Raw genomic sequence first — 16,947 nt, forward strand, 5'->3', positions numbered from 1 at the left:
CATGTACCTTAACATCACAGAAATAACTGCAAACTGTATAGGGTTTTAGTGACATCAACATGAATTTTGCAGCCCATATCCATTCATTTCTCCCATAGTTTAAAAGACAGAGGATTGAATGATTCAATACTTGCAGGAAGTAAGATCCAGAGCAAGTCACTGTGCCTGGATTGGTGCAGAGTGGTAGCAATGTGCATAATGCAGATTGATTAGCTAAGGCAAAGATAGCCATGGCTAAGGTCACACAGTCACTAACAGTTTATAAAAGGACATTATAAAATTAGGTTTGAAGTATAGTTTATATTTTCTAAAAACTTGGTGCTTTTTTCTTTGGAAGTCATGCTGACTTATTTTCAGTTATCTCTAATTCTGCAGTTATAGAATATCCTACCAGTTATTACCATACATTGTAATGCAAAAGTATAAATTTGCTCTATACCACCAATAATAATGTTAGCACATATAAATAAAGCAAAGTATGTATTGACAGTAAAAGCTTTTAACATGCTACTCCCATCAAAACCAGTGCAATCCCAGTGTACTCATAGATAGAATGTCAGCCTCAACAGCTGTCAAAGTCATTGAAGCTGAGATACAGAAATCTAAGTCTCTTCAACTGACCATACTTTGAAGACAAAACAGGTCCATACTAGATGTACTATAATAACTTAATCCACCTACTTCCTCTAATAAATTGGCTGTGCCCAGTCCTACAAATATTTTTTTTCACATGTGAAAACATTTGACATGATAAAAATTGTAAGAGAGATTTATGAAATTTTATGAGGTCCTAGAAAGTGTCAAAATATATTTACAAAAGACTAAAAGCTTTGTAGTAATTACTGGGCAAACTACTGCAGTGTCCTACCTGTCACTAATGGTGTCTCCTGTGACAGACTTTATACCATTCTCTTGAGTTCTGAGCCATATAACCATTTAACATCTGCCTGCACTATAAGTACTTTTGCCCTACACTGATAAAAACAATGAAGACAGAAAAAATTACAGAAAGTAATTTGGCTGTCTTGCATCATGTTAGAGGTGAATTTGCATTAGTATACATAGTATTACCCCTGCCATTATTTGTTCCCCTACAGGTATTATCATAGAAAGCCCTGAGGAGAGATGAACTGTATTACTTTATCATTACAAGGGATTCTATTTCCATGCCAAACTTTCTGCTTAAGGATCTCTGTCTCATAAGCTTCTATCACACTGAATCCATAAAAATGGACAGGGACACACATGCATACTGCATGCACTGCCACCACTTAAGGTCTGTACAGAAAGAACACTCAGGCATTAAATTGAATTGTATACATTAAACTCAGCCATATGAGAAACCATTCAGGAATGCACCCCAGGTATAATAAATGACGCAACAGACTCCTTTTTGTACATAATTTCTGTTAATTTAAAAAAAAAATAAAATTAAGGGGAAAAAAATCAGTGGTAACAGACTGTTTCCATATGGCTTAAGCATTAGTTTGTCCCATAACATGGTAACTGAAAATCCAAGCTTATCACAGTACTTCTTTGGAATAGTTTGGCAACAAATATGTCATATTTAGAAGCCTTTAACGATATCCATAAATCTTCTACTAAAAGATGTCTTCAAAAGTCACATAAGGAAATACAGAATCATAGAACAGTTTGGGTTGGAGAGGACCTTGAAGGTCATCTAGTCCAATTCCCTGCAGTAAGCAGGGACAACAACTAAATCAGGTTGCTCAAAGCCCCTTCCCACTTGACCTTAAATGATTCTTGAGAATAAATTGTATCAGTCATTTAGTGATAATTCCTTCAGATGAACGAGCTAATGTAATACCAGATCCAAAAATCTTAAAGTCAAAGTCTATAGCAGAAATCTTTCATTGAGAATCATTCATGACACCATGCCATACTTCTATATTCTAAGTGAATTTAAAAATGAAAAGGTTTTTGGTTTGTTGGTTGGTTTTGTTTCATTGGTTGTTTTTTGTTTTTTTTTTTTTCATTTTAAATATAATATTTGGAAAGATAATACTTAGCAATATGAAAAGTACTGTCCATCTCCCAAGTAATACAGGGGAGAGCTCTTTCAGTTTTCTTTTCTGTATAAATCTAGAAGCTTAACAGTTCAAAAGCATCATGAAAACTTTTAGAGAATGAATCTATAAGCTACCTATTCGTACTATCAAGGCGTTGTAGATATTTAATCTGAATTTTCCTTATCTTAATTTGTAGGTTAAAGTCTGTGTAGCAGACGAAAGCCAGAAAAGGCATTTATCTTTATCATAATTCTATTACCAATTAGTATTCAGACTTCTATTCTGCTCTGATATGTAATAGCAAAAATCAACACTTACATAGAGTATCACATTTTGAAATGATTTCCCAAACAATTTTATATGCCCTTTTGAAGAATTCACAGATGAAAGAGCAAAGTGGATAAGAACAGGGAAAACAGACCCTGAAACTCAGGTTTTATTTTTTGTAAATAGCTTGGAAGTTTTAATCCAGCCCTAACTTTGAACACATGTGAATTCAAACCATGTCCAGCTTTGAGATGCACAGAATGAACTTTTCTTCTAAAAAAAAAGTAAGCCTAGCAATGATAAGGCATTACACTTGCAGAGGGGCAGAAAAATTGTGGGAATTACTTCAGTGGAGATAAAAATCAGGTGGCCATTAAACTGCTGGTTTTACAGTTCTTGAGAATTTTTTACTCTATCATTCTAGCATCATTTCAGACTCTTAGAAAATTACACAATGTCAGATAGCAATACTTCACTGTAAATAGCCCTTATTTTGCATTGATTTTTTTTAGGTAGACACTGAGTGCTAAACAAGTTGTGCAATTGTTCCATACTGAAAATAGACAGCATTATCAGCCAACAAAACCCTCATTAGTTCATTATCCAGTTTCCCAGGTGAAAGAAAGTCAAATGGAAGGTTTGTGTGGATGTCAAATAACATCCCAACAAACCATAAACTGGAATGTATCTAAAGTATCATCGCATTAGAAGCTCCATTCCACAGCAACACAACTGTTGCCCTGGTGTGAGCGAAATTCTAGCAATTTTACTTCTCAGCTAAGTCTCTTCTAAATTACTGCACTTAGTGAAATTAACAGCGTGTTTTTCGGTCAGTGTCTGCTTCTAGGACTGATAACTCTCAATGTTTATAGTTAGTGTGAGAGAATGGTCAGCAGCACCAAGGCCACTGCTTTGTTCTGCAAAATGTGCTCTCTGTAGGGCAAGGCAGAGAGGTTAACAGAGAGCATCTGTCATTCATTTAATTGCTGATCCAGAGTTAAACCATGACAAGTGTGTACTTCATACAGTCATTTATTTGTTAAAGGACTCTGGATTAAAACGCACTTACAATACTACAATTTTTTTTTTAAAAGAGGAAAAATGTATTGTATTGCTTTGTTTCATTGTAGAAAATGAAGAATTATGTTATTTTAAGAGTCTTTGAGTGAATCATTTTGAAGATGATCCCCAGTTTGCAGGTTGTCTTCCTGGCCATTAAGAAAGCATAGACTAAGTTCTACCCAAATACATGCCTTTAAAAGTCAGTAAATGAAACCAGAAATCTAAAACCCAGGTGTTGCTGAAATCTCTTAAATTCGGATATGGTTGCTACTAAAATTGCCACTAGATTAAATATACAGTGAGACATGAAAGAGCTATGAGTTTCCTACTCACATAAGTAACTAGAAGAATCAGCATTTCTGTGGTACACTGCTGACATTTGCTGTTTGTAAGTTTTCAGGGAAAATCCCAGCTAGGAAATAATTCCTGCCTGGTGATGGTCTTCACCCATTACTGAAGTCACACAGCATAAAAAGCACAGGATCAGCCAGCAAGATATCTTTCTGCAATGAAGTAATGTCCTGGAAATATAAAAAAATCCAGACATTTCAAAAACATCTCTGTGTAGAGTACCTTTACCACAGCTTTTGGTTTCAAATAATAAATTTTGGCTAACACATTACTTCCATTTCTCAGAGACAGATGCTTCTGTTAACCCTCCATATAGTGGAAGTTATTAGATTTTTATTGCCAGACATACTATGTCCTTTTCAGCTTTTAGAAAGGTATCTACAAAAACCACTTTTCATGTTGGTCTTACATTGCAGGTGCATTTTGAACAATTACCTACAGAAATAAACTCTTAAGTAAAATTAATAAAAGCTGTGAAATCGAATAAGCAAAATAAGAATTCATCTGCATTTAAGCATACGTAAGCATAATTCCACCCTTGTATACCTTTTTCATATTCTCAAGGAAATGTTTTTCCAGAAGAAAAAAATAATGGTTGATTTTGTAACTGAAGACAGGATCACAACGAAGATTTGTAAGGAGGAACAACTTGAGAATCAAATCTTGCATTTCCTAGCTTTCAAGTGTTCAGCTTTACAATCTTTTTTTAAAGACTGATCAGCACTTTTTTCTATAAAGACTAATGTCTTAATAAAGACAATGTCTATAAAGACAATTTTAGTCTAGAATGCTGTTCACTAAAAGGAAATAGAGCCCCAGGTAATGAGTTATGTACAACAAAAAATTTAAGCACCAATGTTTAACCTGTGCTTTCCAATCTGAAAACATCGCTACTGAATACATGAAGTATTTATAGAAGCATGGATATCTATAAGAACAATGGAGCATTTTTGTGGAAAGCTAATTTTCAGGCCATAAAGGTGTTTTATTCTTTGAATAAAAGGAGTTATGCAAAGAAAAGTTGCTAGCACCCTAAAATCTGTTGGCAATTTTTTTTACATCTACTGTAATACACTTTGCAGTCATTTGTTAACTGTATCTCACACCACTCATGCAAGGAAGTGATTGGTGCTTTTAATCTAACTTTTGCAGACTAATAAGGTGTACTTTTCTAGGAATTACATGGCAGTGATACTGACCAAGTGCTTCTAATAGAAAACTAGCTCTCAGATTGGATAGAATTTCAAGGTGCATTAATAATTTGGTTATGCCTACTGAGAGGTTAAAATAAATAACTTCCATGATTTATAGTATGCCAAATTGCTGAGCTGAGTTATAGAACTAATTGCTTAAGAAAAAAAAAATAAATTAAAAAAGAAGTAAATTTGTGAAAGCAACTTGTTATACCACTACTAGACACTGCAGTATTTTGAAAAGGGAAGTATTTTTTCCTTACTATTCCCTACTTAAATAAACTGTGTTTGTTCCTAATCTGGGAGAACATTTTTCAATGCCTTCCAGCACATTAAGAAGTCCTTTTTTACATAGACACTTGCTCAGTGGGGCACGGACAATGAAGTGGTGTCAGAGCTTATCATTTAAAAGGAAGACAAATGACCACATCTGATATCACGCATGGTTTCTTTGTGATATATTACTATTCCCCTCTGTATAGCCTAATACGATCGTGTATTACATTTTATTTTCTACAATTTTTACAATCAGGCCTTGACAGTGATGACTCATTCTGTTGTGATGAAACCTGCATGTGTTTAATCAGAAATTATTTAATGGAGATTCATCTTTGCACTTAGGATTTAAATGACTCAGGACTGATACTCATTTTGATGAAATTACACTTGTGCAAAGAAGGCTGAAAATGGGTATATAATAATTTCCAAAGGCATTTAAGTATATCCTGAGACATACTTTTAGTTATGCAACAAACCAATTAATCCGTCGTGTATTTCTAATCAGTTAAAAATGACTATAAGGACCATATTCTGCTTTCAGCTACCACAAAGCTTTTCCCTGGTTGTACAGGATAGTGAAATCTCCTTAAGACATGTTCCTGCACATATTAGTGATCCTCTCTCAGCTTATTTATTATCCTGCATAATCTAAAATATCTTCAAAACAGATAAAAATCTAATCCATGAAGACGCTAAAGCAAGAAAAGTGGCATGGTAAGTAACAAAAAAAATAATTGCTAAGGACTATACTTCTGTTCTTACTGTTCATGGCAAGAAAAAATAATTGCAATGAAACCATTACTCCTACTTGAAAACAGCCTTGGTAATTATCAAGTAATTAATGATTGCTAATGATCATCTTAGGTGTGTTACCAGTCTATGAATGTAAGTTAGCTGAAGCCAGACTACCTAAATAGCACTGATTGTGTGCAGTTACAACCATTCTTACAGGAACATGGCAACTTGCAATACACAACACATTTATATTGCAATATGCAACAACTTTATTCAAGTTGGGTGGCAATGGGGTATCATTTCCATTTCAGAAATGGGAACAGAAAGATTAAAACAAGCAGTAAAACCAGAGCTGCAAAAAAATAGGGTAGCAGATCAGGTTGATAAGCTCAAGTGCCACAAGCCCTCAGCTAGTACTGTCCCAACTGTTTTGTTTTAATTAGAAAGTACATAATATTCAGGGTACAAATTTTTGATAAACTGGACATCTACACTGCCAACTGATGTCAGCAGTGAGAACAAGGATTTGCAATGTGGTAAAGCCATGCAACTAGCATGCAGCATTGGCATGAGTCAGATATGCTGGCTTCTTTTCACCATACTGTCTGCAGATTTTTGCTGACTCCTGTTAGTTTCTAAAAATGCTGTTAAACTTATGTTTTACAATCTGTGTTCATCCTGAAAGTACAGATCATGAGGATCAACTTCGTCTAACTCTCCAGGTCTCAAGTTATCAAAATGGCAGCAACTTGGTCTAGTGGGAATTTTTCCTGACCATGCAGAGGGCTTGGAACTAGATGATCTTTAGAAGTCTCTTCCAACCCATACCATTGTATGAAAGAAGCAGACATTATGGTACATTTTCTACAAAGATTCTATTTTAAAAACAAACTTTGAGAACCAAGTGAACCAGAGGTGTTATCCATGCAGGAAAGGTTTGGTCATGCAAGTTTCTGAGGTAAGGTGGAAATTCAGCAAACACACATTATAATAAACAAGGCTTAACAGTTTAACAACACGTTTCAGGTACAGAGGGATTTAGAGGCATTAGCTAACAAATTAATCTTGACAAAAACACTTGGCTGGCTAAATGGTAAGATACTGCCATTCCCTACTTTACTGAGAGAAGTTAGGTACAAAACTTAAGAAATAATGTCAAGCAGATAGAGAGAGGCATAATAAACAGAGAATGCAGAAGACATACTGAAAAAGAGCTCAGCCAAAATACATGTAATTCAGGGTGTATATCATAAAAACCCCCAAACAAACAAAAAAACACCTAAATATATTTATTAAATAAAAGTAAATTAAAAGGCCTGTTATCTCTTCTATTTTTTTTCTCATTTTTTCTAAAATTGGTGTCACTGAATTAATTTATGAGAGAAGTCTCAGATCAATAAATACTTGCTGTGTTAGGAAATACACACACCACTGTGTGTAACCTAACAAAGTATAACTTTCCACAGAAGATGGTGGTTAAAAATACTTCATTATTCAGTCTACTCACTTTCCATCTTCTTTTGACTCACTTTCCTACATGTATGTCTGTTCACTTTAACTTGTATTTGAAAAAAACCAAACAAACTAATGGACTTGTTACATACTTATCTAAAAAGAATAAAATTATATATGAGCCTAACAGAAAATATGGACATTCAATAATCTCTGAAAGAAGTATTCCAAATACTTACTGAAGAATAGTATACAACGAATAATATTTTATTCTAATTCAATCTACTATAAGAAATCAGCCATTTTGCCATACTGCAAAAGAAGCAACATCCACATTAACATCTGCATTTGGAACCACCACATTTCTGGATTAATCTCACAAAACATGAGTATCAACGTAACTCATAGGGCAGAGCACAACCCAAGAGCATTGTCTCCAAGTATAGGGATGTATTAAGGACCCACAAATTCTCTATCAAATACACTATTCAAATCCAAATTGGGGGAAAATAGTTACTGGGAAGATTTGTTCAGCCATTTACAAATTAAACAAGGTTTCCCAATAGTCCACATAGGAATATCATAAATCAAAACATGCCTTTTAATGGACTGTTTAACTTACCCCTCAGCATTTTAAATAGTCAAATGGGATACTGGATCTACTTGTACCAGAGTAACTTATGGACTTGTAAGAGTGGGAAAAGAAATAGTAAAAACCCCAAGATTGCAATTCTTACTTCTAGCCATCTGTCTTTAATTACTCACATTCCTGCAGTATCAATAAACATGACTCCTCCAGCTCAGAGTACAAAATTTTTCACTTCATATTCTTAGATGGAACAGCTCGTGTGACTCAGTTTCTTCCTATGGAAAAGATTTGAATTCCTAATCAAGTCAATACAAGCAAGGTGTGGCAAATTTCTACTCATTCAAAGAATTAAGAAAAATTGCCTTTCATTGGTTTGTGTAAGACTACCTTGATGGAGAAAGAAAAATGTAGCATGATATTACAAGTGACAAAGGAGAAAACTGACATGCCTTGATTAGGCCTTAGTCCTGCCATCCATACCCAGAGAACTTACATAACTCTATTTTTTATGCCCACTTGAAATAAGACTTAGTCCATACATAGAAAAATATAATAAAAAACCCACTAAAGATAAGGGAGGGAGAGATTATATTGCTGGAGTACATTTTAAGCTTTCAAACCAGCCTACTTGGGATCTTCATGGAAAAAGCTGGAGAACTTGAATTAGAAAGTTGTTTAGATGAACGTTGAGCTTTTCTCCTTTTAATAAAACTTAATTTATCATCTGATTGTTATAAAAACTAGACTGTGGAATCAGCAACTGCTTCCTATTTGTATTTACTTCACAAATCAGGTCAAAAGTGAATCAGAATTTATAATAATGGGTAAAATTTAGTGATTTTGCTCATACAGTTCAGTTGAAGCTTTACATGTGTGAGTGCTGAGAACAGAACCACGGAACCAACATATACCTCCATTTTAAAGATAATGACTGATGTGTAAAAAGTTGTTCTTAGGCGACGTGACGCTTAGGACACATTCTTAAAACAAAATTTCTTTCTGCATTCCTTGATCACCTTTCATGGCTCTGGAGAACCAGGAACTTTCAAAATTAAAAAATGCTTATATCTCCATGCAGAAAATGTTACAAAGACTATAGTTCTTCTGAGCAACTGTCAAACGAGACGAAGTGAGAATGCAATTTAAAAAGAGGGTTAAAAATCCAATAAAACATTTTTTATGATAGTCAGCAATATTATAACTTCACATTCATATTCTATGGGTATTTCAGGCCTGCCTCAGACTTAAAAAAAAGTCTGATTTTGAATTACTGTAATTAACTGCAAAAGCTTGCTGATTTGTTGATGCAAAATAATGTCAATCTCTCTCATAAACTTGTTAGAATCTTTGTAAATAAGTAGCAAGAAATATACAAGGAAAAGAAATTCAGCTCTTTGTCATCAGGTTGCTTTCAGCACACAGAGAAAGGCATTATAAGGAGGGCCATAAGCAAAAGACCAAGGTCCTTTCCCTAACATCATTAGTGTAATATTCCCAAACAGTGAGCCATATTCTTGCCAGAGTGTGCTTCTGAAAGAGGGAGTATATCTTACATTTCACCCTGAAAACTTTTAAAATCTGGGAGGAGGGAAGGTGTGAAACATTGAGTTTGCTTAGAAGCAGAAGAGGTCAAAAATAGTTTGGAAAGCACTGGGAAAGGAAAAAAAAAAATCCCTCTTGAGCTGAGTAGCTGCAGGCATACGCCATTAATTTTTAGCTATTGAAAGATACTGTGGCATATTTTGAAAGCCTTTACTCTTAAAACTGATTTTTTTTTCTCAGAATATAAACAGGATTTTTAATTTTAGCACCATAGTTTGGCCCTCAGCTGAGAATATCCAACCCACGAACATAACTGTAGTATAAATTTAGCTGAGAGGGATTTCAATACCAGTGTTATGTATTTGCACCTGAAACATGAACCACTCCTGCATCAATACTATGTGCGTTACATGGTACTGCTGGACATAAAAATAATATTCTGCAAACAGTATTGATTCCAGCTCTCTTTTCCTATTGGAAATCAAGAGGAAAAGGAGAACCACAACACTGTAATAGCAATGACCAATTTGCTATAGTAAGAAATGGCACAATTTATGCAAAATCCAGCTATTGATCTGATCCTACAGATCTAAGATATACTTGAGAAAAGTTGAGTTGGATAAGGATATTCAACAGATGCAACAAGAGAAATAAATCTGAGCTATAAACTAAAAGGCAAACATTTAAATATTCATTGATACCTGTCTTGCAGCATCTGTAGATGGAACAAAAAAGCTGATTCAGGAACGGGCTAAGAGTGATCTAAGACACAATGCACAGGCAATGCCCAGGGGTGAAGATAAAAATGCAGTTATTATTTTGCATTTAAGTTCTATGTCTTTTCAAGATGCTAGATATGTTTTACCTGGACACCGATGCCACTGAGCTGTCATTCCTTATTTCAAGAAGTCTGAGTCAGCATTCATAAAAGGCATAAATACAGGATGGCATCTGGCTTTAGCAAATTGTATGTATGGACCACAATTTTATTCCAGTGTTATGTTCTGGTAAATCTTCTCTTCTATTAAAGCTGATATTTTAACAAGGCATCAGAAAACAGAATTTTCTGTAGTCCTTAAGATCAGCTTTTGTCACTAAGGTCTTTATAAGCACTCTGAGCATGACATGCATCCCAAGCACACAGGGATCAAAAAGATTCTCTGTTGCTGCAAAGACGTACAAAACAGTCTGGGACCCAAATCTGTTTCTACTACGTTTAGAAACAGAGTGGCGTCATTTTTCTCTTAAACTACTAAAGTGCTTCTAAACTTCAACTCCTGTCTTGCAGAGGTTTAAGTCAATCATGGATCTAGAAGTTAATACTACCTTGGGTAAAGGATTCTTGTAAAAGGGAAGAATAAAGGCATAAGTATGTCAGATCACAGGTATCAGTGGGCAAATACAGTCTATTTTTCTTCCTTGATACAAAAGATTAAAGTAATAATAATTTGACCATGTTTTTGTCCTTTTAAAATGCTCTGCTAGATGAATATTTTTAAGATCTGTACAACATGCCTTCTATATAACAATGAATACGTTTCAGACTAATGTACTGCCAAGCTCCAGCTCTCTTTCTAGCAGCTGAATTCTTGGATAAAATCATTTTGCAGGGTATGAGCAATGCAGTTCTGAAAATAGCATCACTGAAAAATGAAAGATGGCAAGAACCTCTATAATGCTGACTTATTTCAATGAAATTTCATCTCTTATGATCACTATATATTTTCCCATTTTTGGCTGAATTTTCAAATATAATAAAATGTAAATATATAGAATTTGTTGATTTTAGGGCCTTAGAATAAATGTCTAAGAGACAAGCACAATAAGAAAAAGAAACTTCCACTAATAATTTACATCATAAGAAATGTAAAACAGAAAAATGCTTTGTAGAACCAAGTAATTTGCATTTATCACAACCACATGTACAGAGATGCTCACAAAAGCAAACTAACACCACTCAACAAGCTGCTTCTCATTTATCCTTAAGTATGATTCTGCTAGAAGAGTAGATTGGAGTGATAGGTTTTAAAATACCGTTGGGTTTATACATCTTGTGTAACGCTCAGCTTTCAGACATGTGCTGCTGAGAAAACACTAAGAGGTGTTATTGCACTTCCCTGATTCTATGGAAATTACATCTTTTGGCTTTCTTTCCAATGCCCTGGGGTATGAAGGTACTCTTCAGCAGACAATATTTTCCTTATAATGAAGATTTTTAAATAGATTGGAAAATACAGTTGAGAAGGATCCTGACATTTTGCAATTCATTAACGCAGCTGTCTTTTCTAATTAACATCAGCAGTAAAATTGGCATTCTTCTATCACAGATTTTATGCTAAAAATGAGACCATATGTATATGAAAGGTGTCAAAATCCCTAAGTCTGAGAGCAGAAACAGATGAAAAGAACACAGTATAAATATCTTCTATCTACATTCAGTCCCTGATTTTGTATAGAAAGTGATGCTGTGTACCAAGCCCAGCTACATTCTCAGCAAGACCTATACTTGTTAGGTCCATGAGCTGACACCAAAAATACAAATGTCCCAGTTGTATGAGCTTTAATTCATATGACTCATCTAGACTTCCCTAAGTTGTCCTAATGACACCAAGAGTAAGGATGATTCAAGCTAATAAAAATTTCCTGCTGGCATATATATATATATATGTATGTATCTTATCTTTATCCTCTCCATCTTATTTTTATCCTCAGATATTTTACCCCTATTTATCTAAGTATCACAGCTGTCTTGAATATAATGTGTAATTTAATCTCTATATACAGAAGAAGTGACTGAGGAGGAAAAAAGACAAATGAGAGTAAATAAGCAGGGGAGGAAAAATAGAGAAAATAAAATAAAACCTGACATCATCTAGAATGATATGATTACAGAAACACTATCATTGATACTGAAAGTCTCCATCTGTACGTTTGTCAAAATTAAAATGTTTTGTTTTGTTGGCTGTTTTTTTTTCTTTTTTAACCAATACAGACAGGTTTATCATCAGAAAGCAGCAGATACTTCTTTATGTCATAGTTTACTCACTATCTGTAAAAATATCAACACGGTTAAGATATCAAAGTATCCTTAAGAATTATAAAATATTTTTAGGCTCAAGGCTATATGTTTTAATGCAGTATAGATAACAGACATATATTCATTCCTATGCTACCTTTATCAGGAAACATACAAACTACATTTATTTAACAGTATTTTTTTCTCAAGTGTGTAGACATGTGGAAGATAAATAAGTATATATGGTTAAAATGAAAGAAGTGCTTTGTGTACTGTGTCAGCAGTAGTGTGGTTATAGTGGCAGGAATACTGTATCAAAAATGTATTCTCTTGTAAGTGCAAAATATCTGTTGTGCTGCATGTATAAGTGAAATTTTTGGAGTTGCTGTGTTAAAAGAGCATGATACCCTGTACTGTTATATGATAATATACATACATGATACTATGAAAATTATAAATTTCAATGAAACCTAATATGTATTGACCAGTAGCTACAGCCTTATAGCCAAAGATCAAGACATAACTACTTAAATAGTTCATTAAAGAAAAGTCTTCAATATATGTGATGAAATATTCCAACACAGGAAAAAAAAAACCCAAATGATATTATACCACCTCATCAGATTTTCAATGCAAAATTGTCTCCTATTTCATAGAGCTAAATCCTTCACTTAAAATTCTCTACACATTGCTGGGTAACCAGGGCCCTTTTGGCTTGTCAGAGAAGTAAAATTAATCAAATTACTGAGATTCTATTTTAAAAAAAAGGATTTCTTAAACCTCCAGCATTTTTTGCTAAAAACGTTTCACACTTCTATACTACTATGTTGATTATAAAGACCTCCGAATGTTTTGGTAAAAGCACATGTTAAAATATTTGCTGATCCAGAAGGAACAGATTACTGAAGGAAAAGTGACTGTACACTAACAAGTTGTTGTTGAAATAATGAATTATACAACCCTGAATACGCACATTTTTCATATAACATCTAGAAAATACTGCTTCTTCAGATCAACCTATTAACTAACAGAAAAAGAGCCTAAAAATACTGGGGAGAAATCAAGTAAATAAAAACGCAGTATCAGAAAACATCCAGTTCATCAATTATTATTGTCCTTTATTTTTTATTATCTTTTGTAGGTTTTCCCTATATTTATTATTACTAAAATATAAAATATTTCATATTAAGAGGATTTGCATCACTTCTCTTTGTTCTTCCCCATTTGTCATCTGTAGAAGGAAACAGAACACCGCTATCAAGTCTCTCAAATAGAATTAAAAAAATGTTTCTCTTTCACCTGTTACATCATTACTTTTGCAAAGCAGCTCTCCCTGCATCAACCTGTTGTTGTGCCTTCTAAATGAACCAAATCTTATTTGAACTTTGACTTAATTTCAAAGGGGAAACATTACTATGGAGAATGGACAAGTGCTATAGATTGCTTCTATAATATTCAAAGGAATAATAATGAGAAAAAAGAAAGCCAACAGCAAGTAGATTGTGTAGAACATGGAAATGCTATTGACTAAAACCATGTTGAGAATTACTTAATCGTAGCTATAGTTATAATTAAAGTACATTGTATCATGTTTCCCTGTTATCAATTCCTTCTGTTATGGCGAACAGCAAAGGTAAATTCTGAGGGGAATTAGCGCACATGGACAAGGGACAAAAACTGTTTAAGGAAGTAATCATGTTATGCTAAAAGTGATCTAGACTTGTATTTGAAATTATATTTTTTTTCATAGAGTATTCTTTTAATTTCAATATATTTTATATTTATTTTCCTTTTAAAGCTAGAAAGATCTGTGTAGAAGATAAATTGTAATTAGTTGTCTATCACAATCTTTGCAGCTGAATAAGAAACAGTAAATACAAAAACTCAAACACAAGAAAAGCACTGACTTAAACAGACCTGGCTTTGTATTTTATCGCTCTTGGTTCTATATGGCACATCTTTATAAACTGCAACACAAGAATATTTTCAAAGATAATTTTCCCTTCAATTGAAGGCTGTATTTATTCAATTTAGAAGATATTAAGTAGTTACTTTACACTTATCTTTCTATTCCTTTCTTTCATTTACCAGTAAGAGCATCCCTTTGAGTCTTTCATAATGGAACCGATACTCAGAACTGAATCCAATTATAACAACCTACCAGCAGTACTAATTGGTGAAAAGGCACTGCTGGTAATTGCTGTAAACTCATCCCCCTGCACAGGGTGAACGAAGGCAATAAATTCTACCCAGCGTTAAACAATAGGGAAGACTACCATTCGCATTGTTTTTCTTATGTAAAATGCATTAAAGTGAGTCATCCACTTAAAAGTTACCTACTGGTGGCTTTAACCCAGATTCAGGGACCAAGGTAAGTGCTTCCGAAAAAAAGAGGAAAAAAAAAAAAAAAAAAAAAAAAAAAAAAAAAAAAAAAGGAAAGAAAAGAAAAGAAAAGAAGAAGAAGGAAAAAAAAGGAATATTAAAATCGTCGCTAGTCCACAGGGTTTTGTTGTGGGGATTATTTACCAATGTGTAAAATAATCTATAGTACTACGTATTGCCTTATTTTTTCCTTTCTTTTATTGCACGCTTTCATTATGTGATCTTTGCACTGGTCTGGTCAACACGTTCATGCGAATAAGGATGCAGCGCTTCACAGATTTCTATCTTACGGCCATACAAAACATAAAAGCTGCTTGCACCGAGGGCATCCACCAGCTCTCGCAAAGGTATTTTTTGTGAAGCAACGATTTGCAAGGCCAACGCTGAAGAAATCAGTTCTTTAGTTATGCTGCTTTAAGCGTGCTGAACCCCCTGCGGAGTGGCACACGGATGCGCACACACACCCCCACCCCACCAACAACTGCGGGCAGAAAACAAACCCCGCGGCTGTCAAAATATCCCTGGTGAGCGCTGGAACACATCCAGGTAGGAGTGAGCTTAAAGCACAGGCTCCAAACTCAAAGCAGTGCTCGTCTGCCTATTTCACATGCCTGCCGCAGAAAGGCAAGAAAAGCTGAAAAGCTGCCTTTTGCGTGAATTCTAATAAAATTGCGAAAGTTTTAATTAAAAAAAAAAAACAAGCAAACTATATAAAAATAATAATAATTTTTTAAAATAGTATTAAAACTCTAGCCAGGCTGAAATAACCTTTGTGGGAGGAGGGGGCGGGCTCTGTGTAACTCGAAACTTTCCTCTCAGCACGGCCGAACTGCCGGGGGTATATTTAGAGCTGGGATCTGCTTTGGAGCAGGGCTGTGAGGCGAAGTCTTTACCTCAAAAGTACCGCCGCCCGCCGTGACCGGCGCACTCTCCCCGCCTCCCGGCGACCTCCCGAGGGGGGAACCCTCTGCCACTGTGACTCTTTCCCAAGCAAAAACAGCCGAAATCCTGCAATTTTAATTCACCGCCACTTTCCGCACGCACTTACTTTTTTTCCCTTTGTATTTTCGCCGGCGCCGGGCTCTCCCCGACCCAGAGGTGAGCCCCGGCCGTGCCCTCCGCCCGGTACCCCGAGACCCCGCGGGAACTTACGTGGTGGCAGAAGGGAAAGGTCCCTCCGACGAGTGGTTCATCACCAGGGACTGGAAAAGTGTCAGGCTAAAGACTAGCAGCCAGCCAGCAGCCATCTTCCTGATCGAAGATCGATTCCCCCTTCCCCAAGTCGGCGAGACGACAATAATAATAAATTCAATTATTGTATGTGTGGTGGTCAGGGGGGGGCTGTTGTTTTTTAAAGCCTCCTCCGCTCCCCCTCACCCGCCCACTCGCAGGAGGCGCAGCCCAGAGATGTGCGGAGAAGAGGGAGCGTGGCCGAGGGTGGGAAGGAGGAGGAGAAACGATGGAGATCTGTGGGTGGAGAGGGTAAAGAGGAGAAATAAAGAAGAGACAGAGAGAGAGAGAGAGAGATAATCTACTCTCTGCTACTCCAGCAGCAGCTCCGGCTTCAGCTGATCCGCCGCCATCAGGGATACTTTTGCAACAGATCTCCGCTCACTCTCTGTGTGTCTGTGTGTCCTTTCCTGATTTATTCCCCTGATTGCAGAGCAGAAAGAGGAGGAGGAGGAGAGAGGCAGGCGGGGTGGCGGCTCCCGAAGGAGGAAAGAAGAGGAGAGAGTTGGGAGACGGGCAGATCGCTCCCAGCTCCTGCCTTCCCTGCCGGCAGCGGGGACAGCCGGGGCGGAGAGCGGGGGAGGGCGAGGGTGTGGGCCCTGTGGCGGCCGCGCTCCTTACAAGGCAGCCGAGGAACTCCCCGGGCTGGGCCGGGCCGCCCCCGGCCCCCTCCGAGGCTGCGTGCAGCACCTCCCCGCTACCCCACGCTATTTTTAAAACCGCTTCGTGCTTTATTTTAATTCCTCCCCTCCCTCTCCTCCCTTCTAAGCAGCAACAGTAGCTTCGCACAGACCGTGTGCCACCAGCCTGGGCTGCGTT

At 36.1% G+C, this 16,947-nt stretch overlaps 1 protein-coding gene across 4 annotated transcripts in view; it reads right to left on the reverse strand.

The window, feature by feature from the left end:
- Positions 1-16,688, reverse strand: part of CACNA2D1 (calcium voltage-gated channel auxiliary subunit alpha2delta 1) — a 361,517-nt gene extending 344,829 nt beyond the window's left edge. For 3 of the 4 annotated variants that reach the window (XM_071734050.1, XM_071734049.1, XM_071734048.1), the window contains exon 1: positions 16,051-16,292. In XM_071734050.1, the coding sequence (XP_071590151.1) occupies positions 16,051-16,145 (95 nt within the window). In that variant the 5' untranslated portion in view covers positions 16,146-16,292. Of the gene's footprint in view, positions 1-16,050 lie in introns of all 4 variants that reach the window. The other variant, XM_071734046.1, reaches the window with a different exon arrangement.
- Between the last annotated feature and the right edge of the window lie 259 nt (positions 16,689-16,947).

The sequence above is a fragment of the Heliangelus exortis genome, chromosome 1 (genome assembly GCF_036169615.1).
Source record: "Heliangelus exortis chromosome 1, bHelExo1.hap1, whole genome shotgun sequence".
Classification (NCBI taxonomy): Eukaryota; Metazoa; Chordata; class Aves; order Apodiformes; family Trochilidae; genus Heliangelus; species Heliangelus exortis.